Source organism: Aegilops tauschii, chromosome 2, assembly GCF_002575655.3.
Source record: "Aegilops tauschii subsp. strangulata cultivar AL8/78 chromosome 2, Aet v6.0, whole genome shotgun sequence".
Taxonomy (NCBI): domain Eukaryota; kingdom Viridiplantae; phylum Streptophyta; class Magnoliopsida; order Poales; family Poaceae; genus Aegilops; species Aegilops tauschii.
This window is the reverse complement of record NC_053036.3, coordinates 55,766,020-55,775,994: the sequence shown is the minus strand read 5'-3', so window position 1 is coordinate 55,775,994 and position 9,975 is coordinate 55,766,020. Positions and strand designations below refer to the sequence as shown.

Here is a 9,975-nt window from a genome sequence, read left to right as displayed (position 1 = left end):
GCGTTGGGGGGCCTTATGGGCCAAGGGGAGGGGGCACACCAGCCCACTAAGGGGCTGTGCGCCCCTCCCAACCCCTCTCACGTAACGTGGAGAGGTGGGGGCGCCTCCCCTAGGGCAGCCACCCCTCCCGGCTTGGGGGGCAAGTTTCCCAGGGGTGGGGGCGCCCAAACCCATCTAGGGTTTCCCCTGTGGCCGCCGCCCCTCCCCTAGGGAACCCTAGGGCGCCTCCTCCACCCCCTTCCCCCTATATATAGTGAGGGAGAGAGAGGGCAGCCGCACCCCTTGCCTGGCGCAGCCCTCTCCTCCTCCAACTCCTCCACCTCCTCCGTAGTGCTTAGCGAAGCTCTGCCGGAGAACCACGAGCTCCATTGCCACCATGCTGTCGTGCTGCTGGAGTTCTCCCTCAACTTCTCCTCTCCCCTTGCTGGATCAAGAAGGAGGAGACGTCCCCGGGCTGTACGTGTGTTGAATGCGGAGGCGCCGTCCGTTCGGCGCTAGATCGGATCTTCCGCGATTTGAATCGCCGCGAGTACGACTCCATCAACCGCGTTCTTGTAAAGCTTCCGCTTAGCGATCTTCAAGGGTATGAAGATGCACTCCCTCTCTCTCGTTGCTAGCATCTCCTAGATTGATCTTGGTGACACGTAGGAAAATTTTGAATTATTACTACGTTCCCCAACATCATATTCATGCACCAGAGAGCTGTTCGTCGTGCTGGGAGACCTTTGATCCGCTATGGTCCATTGTTTCCCCGGGAACAGGAGAGGATCCAAAATCTGAACTACATCTACAACTGCAATGACGTCGAGGCTCTGTGGATGCTTAGAATGAAAAGAGCACCATTTGCCAGGCTTGTCGAGACCTTCAGGAGCAGGGGGCTGTTACAAGATAGCATCAACACCAGTGTCGAAGAGCAAGTGGCCATGTTCCTCCATGTTGTTGGCCATAACCAGAGGTTCAGGGTCATTCACAATACGTTCAGGAGATCAATGGAGACCATCTCTAGGTACTTCAAGCAGTTGCTTTATGCTGTTGGGGAGCTTAGAGGAGAGATGATCAGGAGACCATCTGGCCAGACTCCACCCAAGATTCACGGAAGCCCAAGATGGTATCCATACTTCAAGGTGAGCATTGACAATATACACTTTTCATGGCTTGATATGCTTGTATTGTTCAAGTTAAGCACTAACACAGGCTTGTGATGCCATTTTCAGGATTGCATTGGGGCAATAGATGGTACTCATGTCACTGCCAGAGTTCCTAGGTCACAGTCTGCAGCATACAGGAGGAGGAAGCACTACACAAGCCAGAATGTGCTTGCTGCTGTTGACTTTGATCTGAAGTTCACATATGTGCTGGCTGGCTGGGAGGGGTCAGCGCATGATGCTAACATTCTCACCGACAACATGAGTCGACCTGATGGGATCAACATCCCCGACGGCAAGTTCTACCTTGGAGATGTTGGCTATGCATGTCGGCCGGGTATTCTTCCACCCTTCAGGAAAATAAGGTACCATCTCAACGAGTTCTCTAGTAGGAACTATCCTAGAACTGCATAGGAGCTGTTTAATCTCAGACACTCCAGCCTTAGAGTAACTGTTGAGAGGGCATTTGGAGCTCTGAAGAATAGGTTTAAGATCCTGGATCAGAAGCCATTCCACCCATACTCCACTCAGGTTAAGCTAGTTCTTGCTTGTTGCATTCTGCACAACTGGATCCTCCAGTGGGGCTTTGATGAACACGTGCCTGGCGAGGAAGATGTCGAGCCTGACGATGTTGTTAGCTCCGGCCATGGTGTGGAGGCATTTGACAATGATGTTTGGAAGAACAAAAGGTTAGAGTGGGCAGAGGCGATGTGGCTTAACAGAGGTCAGTGCAGGATTTGAAGAAGATGGAAGAAGAACAAGAAGCATCAGCAGCAGTAGCCGAAGCAGCAGAAGAAGCAGAGGAGAGGAAGAGGAAGATCTGGTAGCACCGATGAACTATCCCCTATTTAGCCAATGGCTCTTAATAATTTGAACTGTCATTTAATAGTAGTTAGGATGAACTGTCATTTGTTTAAGTAAATGGCGCTACATGTTCAGATTCTGTGTGGTAAGCTCACCATTAGTTAGAAGTGGTGACAGCACCTTATGCAGGTTGCAACCAAACACTATGTCATATGTGCGCCTAATGCAATGCGGGCAACCAAACGCCGGGTCGAAAATGGTTGTCTCATGCAACTAGGGGCATGCAGGCAACCAAACTATGTGCATCTGGGGTTTTTTGGCCTGCATCCCTTCAAACCGGCTCACCGGGCCAGGCTCGATCGGCAATTTAACCAAACACGCCCTATACAACTGGCCCTTCAGAACAACTGAACAAGTGTGGTAGCGGAAGGCTCCTACATGATGCACCACAACTTTCACATGCGACTGGGATAGTGGGGTGTACCCAAACTGAAGAGTAGAAAGTCAGCTCTTAGCTCCCGATGGCACTATTACTACTATCCACAATCCAAATTATGGGCAGCAAAAGTGACACGACCTTTCATAGCTCATGATTTGGATGTGGATAAAAGTAATAATGCACTTTGTTAAAAAGAATGCTACTGTCATATGGAAATAAGAGTTTGACTTTCGACTCCTAAATATGTGTACATCCTACTATCCCAACCGTTTACCGAAGCCTCCAAGAAGAGATACGCTGCTACCATGATCGCTTTTACTCCTCACTACTAATCAGAACTTTAATTAGATCCCACCCGGCCAGGGGCACTCTCTCTTGCTTCAACGAGCGATGAGCTGAAAATAACCCATTAGGGTGTTTTTCATAGTGGCTTCCAACCTCATTTCTCACTCCCCGCCATTGCCTTCTCCAGGATCACACTTTTCAAAATATTTTCATGTCCCTAGTCTAGCCATGGTATGAGCATTTTGGCACAAACTTTTCATACACCATGTCATGAGCATTTTGGCGTTGACTCACACAATTTGCATTCTACGCATCATTTTCTCATGACACAAATATCTCCAATTTTGCTTCCATTTTGCACCTAAGAACGGTGTGCGTCAACTGACTAAGTAGATTGTGCCAATCTCCATTTCTCTTTGCTTTATACTTAACCTATACAGAGGACGACTAAGGTGTGTCTTATTAGGCTCCCTTGGCCATGGGTGATATACCATTGGAAATTCATCGCCTCTGTGTTTTGGGCAACTTGTTGAGCATCCAGACGACCAGACTAGTGGTGCACATAGAACGTACAAACTCTAGTGTAATGCATTCCCTTTTACAATACAAATAACTACTCCTATGTAGGAATAGTAATGGGGATATGTGGCTTTAGAGAGTATATGCTCATGTGTGTCAAAAATGTATTTTGCCAACGTCAAAAAAATTGAAATATATATATATATATATTATATATATATATATATATATATGTGTGTGTGTGTGTGTGTGTGTGTGTGTGTGTGTGTGTGTGTGTGTGTGTGTTCATTGTCACATCCAAATGTTACCTGCAGATTTTTAGGAGAAAAGCTTAAGCATGTTGCAAAAAAAAAACGACAAATGTTGACTTCAAATGTCACACTTAATTTTTTTTCTTCATTGGCAAAGCATTGCTATCTCATTGCGCATGAAAATTGGCAAGCACGCTTGTTACACTAACATGAACATCTAAAAAAACAGATTTTTAGATTTTTATTAATTTACTGTTCACCCGGAAGAATATGCTCCCTAGAGCCAAAACTTCGTGTCCAATGCCTCATATGGGCTGTCCATTATTTTGACTGGGAGGTGTACCGTTTATAGAGAAATTGTTCACGTGTACTAACAAATTTTGTGAATACAAATCTTCTAAACTTGTATGCAGTTTTGAGCTCATTTCCTCTCTTTGGAACCTCGGTGTATATGCACCCGTTTTTCCAAAACAAAAATAGTAACTACAAAAAGGCCAAATTTTATTATTTTTGGCTACAAACATGCTAAGTGTTTATACTCGTGTAAAAAGTTTCGCTAAGGAATGACTTTGATGATATTGTGGGCAAGAAAAACAAAGTCAGCACCGTATAGAGGTTACTATCCGCACTATTTTGTTCTCAATTTTTTTTGTCTTTTTGGCCAAAAGGTTGATGGGAGTTTCGAATGGGCGAAGTTTTTACACACGAGGACGACATAATGTAAGTTTGTTGTCAATTTTTTAAGACTTTTGACTTTGTTCACTAATATCTTTTGAGCAAATCAGGTGCATACACACCCGAGTTCATCCATGTACTCCCTCCGGTCCCTTTTAATCTGCATATAAGTTTTGTCCGCTACTTTGACCAAATCCATAAGAAAAAATAGTAACACGCACAATGTCAAATCAATATTATTATATTCATTATGAAATGTGGTTTCATGGTATATATATATATATATATATTTGATATTTTAGGTGTTGATATTTTTTAATATAAATTTGATCAAAACTTTATAATAGTAGGAACCGGTCCCGACTCACGAACGGATCTACCGACAGCCGTCATCCTCCTCCAGCAATCCCCATGTGCTCTCTGCCCCGCTCCGCCTGATCCCACTCCCAGCGCATCCTCCTGCTCGTGCGTACCCCATTCATCCACATCCGCCACCGTCCTCCATGCCCTGCCTCCGGTGTACCTGACGACCCGATTCCTCGCCAACGAACTCCTCCTCAGCCCCCCACTTTCCCGGATCCTCGTCGCCCCGGCCGAGCAGAAACCGGAGCCCCGCCGCAGATCCGCAGGGAGGAGGAGGGGGGAGAATGGACGCCCCGTCGGTGGCGCTCTACAACCAGCTCAAGGTAACAAGAATGCCCTCGTGCCGCGTGTCATGTCGGGTGCGGCATTTCGTCGACCACCCTGCGGGTGCTGGTGCCGTGGCGGGTTCAGTTCAGACCTTCTTTGCCCTTTGTTTCTCGCCAAGGGTGCTTTAGGCGTTACGGTTCTTGTGGTGGGGAGTTGTTGGATCAGTCCTTTTCTTTTGTGGATAACAGGTGATAAACTGACAGTTAGTGCATTCTATTAGGCCTTGCGTGGTGCTTAGCTTACCAGTTACGGCATGCATACAAAATAATCCGCATTTTGTTAGGTTTCTTGGTGAGGTGCTGGTCAAATTAAGTCAATTGAAATGCTCTCTGAAAGTCTTGAATGCAGGTCACCGTTGAGATTCACATGATGTAGAAATAGTTCCGCTGAAATTCGCATGATTTAGCAAGTTTGCTGGTGTTGTGACGCTATTGACTATGCTCAATCCTTGAGATGTTTGGTATGACTATAATGGTATTTCTGTTTTGTGTTTTCTTTGAGTGATTACAGAGAAATTTCCTTTCGAGTGCTGTGTTTCTGCCTCTTGGATGATAGTAAAATTGCTTTTGGGAGCTCATCTCATGTCCTTGGTTTGTCGTCATATAAATGAATGACACTAGCAGTGGCTGAAGACGTCATATATGCGAGAATTGACCCCTCTGATTCTTGCACCAGGCTGCTCAACCATTCTTCTTGTTAGCTGGGCCCAATGTGATTGAATCAGAGGAACATGTCATGAAGATGGCCAAGCACATCAAAGCCATCACGACCAAGTAAACAACCAATCACCATACTTCTGTTTACTCTTGGGCCAAACTAAACCTGTTTTTTTTTTCTCCATGGCAGGCTTGGGGTGCCTCTTGTGTTCAAATCAAGCTTTGATAAAGCAAACCGTACATCGTCGAAATCCTTCCGCGGTCCTGGTCTGGAACAAGGCCTAAAGGTATGACAAAATAATATTAGACCTTTTTTTTTCTCCCGTTCTAACCTTTTCACCTTGCTATATCAGATCCTTGAAAAGGTGAAGGCCGCATATGATCTTCCAGTGGTCACCGACGTGCATGAAAGCTGCCAGGTATCCATTTGATTCTATTAATCCTGTATGCAAGGAAATTCTTCTCTGTTTTGCTAGCAAATTCTTCTGTGTCGCTCACTTAATATTTCTGCATACTTAACTGAGTCCATTAGTTATGTTTCCTTCCTATGAAATGTTACTGTACCACAGGTACCGTCACTTTTTCTTACATTTGAATATGACGTGTCTCAATTTAAAATATCTTTGTTTGAATATATTGCTAGACTTTTTATGTTGAATTTGTACTGCTACATGCGTTTATTGTGCCCTTTGCTCTGAAGTGTAAGGCAAAGATGCTTTCTAACTAATTCACTAAATCAGTGTGAAGCTGTTGGAAGAGTTGCTGATATTATACAGATTCCAGCTTTCCTCTGTCGCCAGGTACAACTTTAATCTATGCATGTTTTTGGGAAAACTGCAGTACTTCTTTAATATCTCGTTCAACATGCCTAATATAAGTATTTATGGCAACAGACTGACCTTCTAGTGGCTGCGGCTAAGACTGGGAAAATTATCAATATCAAGAAAGGACAATTCTGTGCTTCGTCTGTAAGATGCATTTCTATCTGGCAGTCCTCCCAAATTTGTAATGTAGTACTCCATGTTTTGATTCTTATAAGGTGCGTTTGAGTTGGCACCTTGATAAAATTAAACTTTAACCATAAATTTCTTTTCCAATATATTGTTTGTACCTATCAAGAAAATTGTGACAGCGTGAAAAGCACATTTAAACACGGGGCATATATACTAAACCTTTATATTGTTTGACTATCTATTGGTTAAACAATAGAAAGATAGAATCTCATGTTTCATGGGCACTTCATACAGATAAAAATAGGAGTACTATTGTTGCAACTATCTGCGTTATTGCTGCTGACATTGTCTGTTTTAGCGTTAGCCTAAAAAATCCATGCTTAGTTTGTTCAATAATGTCCTTTGTGTAGGGAAGTTTCACATCATATGATTTCTTTCTCTATGAGATTGAATGTCAGGCAAAGTTGAAGTTGCGCTTGTTTGGGTCTTTTATCTACTCTTTATTAATCCAACATGATGTCTAACTAACTGTGTAAAACAAACTATCAGTTCCAGTTTAGTCTGTCATTTTTGTGAATTGTCATTTCTCTTCAGAAGTTCAGCTAGCCATTATTCAAGACGGAGCTTTCTGTATCCAAATACCAATTACATGCTTGTGCTACTTAACTAGATGTTTTTTCAATGGAAAATGTTGTAAGTTGCACATTTGTTGAAGTGATCCTGTATGGCTGTACCTTAACAGGTTATGGCCAACTCTACGGAGAAAATTAGACTTGCTGGAAATCAAAATGTGATGGTCTGTGAGCGAGGCACCATGTTTGGCTACAGTTAAGTCATCTTTTGGCTTTTTTTTGCACTACCTGCTTCAGAAGTAAATAAATAAGAGAAAACACATAATATCATATTACATTATATGTTATGTAATTATCAGGAAACGTACTGTACTGACTAGGATATCCTGCTCTTTCTGGACAATCGGATATGATGTGGCATGGGGAATAATGATTGTTGCAATGGAGCAGCTAGATGAAGAGAAATACATGAAAAAGTGATATCCGAGGACTAACTGGCTCTTCAAATGTCTCTGTGTCCCTAGCCATTTACCATTTTAGCATGTTTGAATTTACTAATAGTAGTACATACTGCTAGTCAGGTTGGGGCACCATGCAGTGCAGTTGCCCTAAAATAAAGTGAGCAATACAACCATTTGTCTGCTTACCTTTTTAGGTTAAAGGAGAATCAGGCGTTAGTCTTCCTGCAACAAGCAACTTATGTTCATGGTTTCGCTGTAGCAGATTAACTGATTTAGCAGTATCTTGTTTTGTTTTCATTGCACACACAGATGATCTAATTGTTGATCCAAGGAACTTTGAGTGGCTGAGGGAAGCAAATTGCCCAGTTGTAAGTATTATCACCTTACTTTTGTCCACAATTGCACAATCACATATTCAGGTTGGTTCTATTCATGAGAAGCTCTGCCTAGGTTATCATTGGTGTTCGGCCACAATAGAAAAAAGGTTATCATTGGTGACATTGGGTATATCCGGATGTCATTGCAAAAGATAGTATTAACCTATTTTGCAACATTGGAGCTCTATTATATAATGGAGGTAGTTGTTTTTTTAGTGTGAATTAAGTGATTAAGCATCGAGTTTTTTTCCTCCAGGGGCACACTTGCCTTAATATGGCAGATGTAGTCGCTTTTGTGTTATTTTGTGTTGTTATTACTCGATAATGGATTTAGGTTATTTAGACATGAACCCGATGATTGCCCTTTCTATAGCTGAATTGTATTGAATTCTCGATTTGTGTATGCTCAAATATCATGTTATGTGGTAACTACAAGTGTATCTTGAACAATGACATAGATCAGTGATAGAGAAGTATGCATTTTCAGGTAGCTGATGTAACACATGCTCTACAACAACCAGCTGGGAAAAAGGTATAATCACCTATTTCCAATATGCCTCTCTTGGTTTAGAGTAATTGTCCTCGCAGACATTTTTGCTCAACCTTAAGCAAATGATTCTTTTCTTTATTTTTTCCCTTTGGCAGAATCATGTCAATTTGTGAATAACATCATGATGTTTAAAAAAAATGGTGGTGAAAGTTTGATAAAAACTATGGACTGGGAGGGATTATATGATATGTGGCAATGTTCCAACCTGATCCATCCCTGTATATTTCTGCAACCATGATCCATGGCCAAAGCTCAAAAACCATGCATGGCGTGATATCTAAGCAATTCAGACTTTATGGTTATTTATATTTTGGTTCTTCTGTGTAGCCATCTCCTAAGATGGTGTGATCAACTACTAAAACATTGATGACCTAATTAAACCTCTTCCAAACTAACTGTCTTTTGAGGATTTTAATTTTGCTCAACTGGGCATACTTGATTCTGTTTTGTAAGCTTGATGGTGGCGGGGTTGCAAGTGGGGGCTTACGGGAACTCATACCATGCATCGCAAGGACTGCTGTTGCAGTTGGTGTGGATGGTATTTTCATGGAGGTAGGTCGATGAAGCTCTCATGTTGCTTTTTGCTCCTTGTACCTTTCATTTTTGTTATGATCCATAGAGATACAACAATATTTGTAAGATTATTTTCACAATCCTATGACAGGTACATGATGATCCCCTGAATTCACCATGTGACGGGCCAACTCAATGGGTAACCTCTCCATCACTGTTGAGACATTTTCAACCATGTGTGATGATATGATCACTTATTACTCTTGTGCACATTTGTTTGTAGCCATTGCGCAATTTGGAGGAGCTGTTGGAAGAATTGATTGCGATCGCTGTAAGTTAGACATCCTTGCTTGGGTATAGTGAGGCCAAATCTCTCTGTAAGCGCTCACCATTTTTCTCTTTCTCTTTGTGCGAAGCGAGTCACCAAAGGGAAGAAACCGCTCAAGATCGACCTAACTCCATTCAAGGAATGATTTGGCAGTGGATAGCGATAGGAATAACCATGTGGCTGCCAATTGGTTTCACCAATGTGGTCGTGTCCAGGCGAGTTGGCTCTTTGTATGCGGTACTTTCATTTACCGTTGGATTCAAGCTTTGTTCGATTGCCTGCATGTATTAGTTCCTTTCCAAGCGTAGCATAGCAGCCACAGATTGCTGTTTTGAATCACCTTGTCTCGAGAGTCAATCCAAAAGAAGTCGGCTTTTGATTTGTGGTGTTTCAGTTGGAGCACATTTTTCTAAATCGGACAGCAGGGTAAAGAAACACACGCGGTTGCATGAGCATGATGATAGCAGCTTCCTCTGTTTATCCCTGGTGATAAACTAATACAGTTGCGAACAATGCTAAATGCATAAATTCCCCTTGAAAAATCACAATGCCTAGAGCTGTTCTTGCAAATGCAAACGGATTTGATGATTAGGGGACCAAACGAACACCGAGTATATTCAACTTTAGAAGAAGAGGAATCTACTTCGAGGTAACGGCGGAACACAGAAACACAAGGAATAAGTGTTCAGCAGGAACGCTGGAAATCTGAATGGACTTTCTAGCAATAGTTAGCTACACAATAATCTTATACTGTACA

The 9,975-nt window shown here is 42.6% G+C and overlaps 1 protein-coding gene across 1 annotated transcript; it reads left to right on the top strand.

The window, feature by feature from the left end:
- The first annotated feature begins 4,484 nt into the window (after positions 1–4,484).
- On the top strand, positions 4,485–9,599 carry LOC109784574 (2-dehydro-3-deoxyphosphooctonate aldolase). The gene is made up of 13 exons (XM_020343173.4): positions 4,485–4,804; positions 5,484–5,581; positions 5,655–5,751; positions 5,818–5,883; positions 6,205–6,264; positions 6,358–6,432; positions 7,160–7,244; positions 7,760–7,818; positions 8,315–8,359; positions 8,831–8,929; positions 9,042–9,089; positions 9,174–9,221; positions 9,307–9,599. The coding sequence occupies exons 1-13, from the start codon at positions 4,766–4,768 to the stop codon at positions 9,361–9,363; spliced, it is 876 nt and encodes a 291-aa protein (XP_020198762.1). The 5' UTR covers positions 4,485–4,765; the 3' UTR covers positions 9,364–9,599.
- Positions 9,600–9,975: the final 376 nt, after the last annotated feature.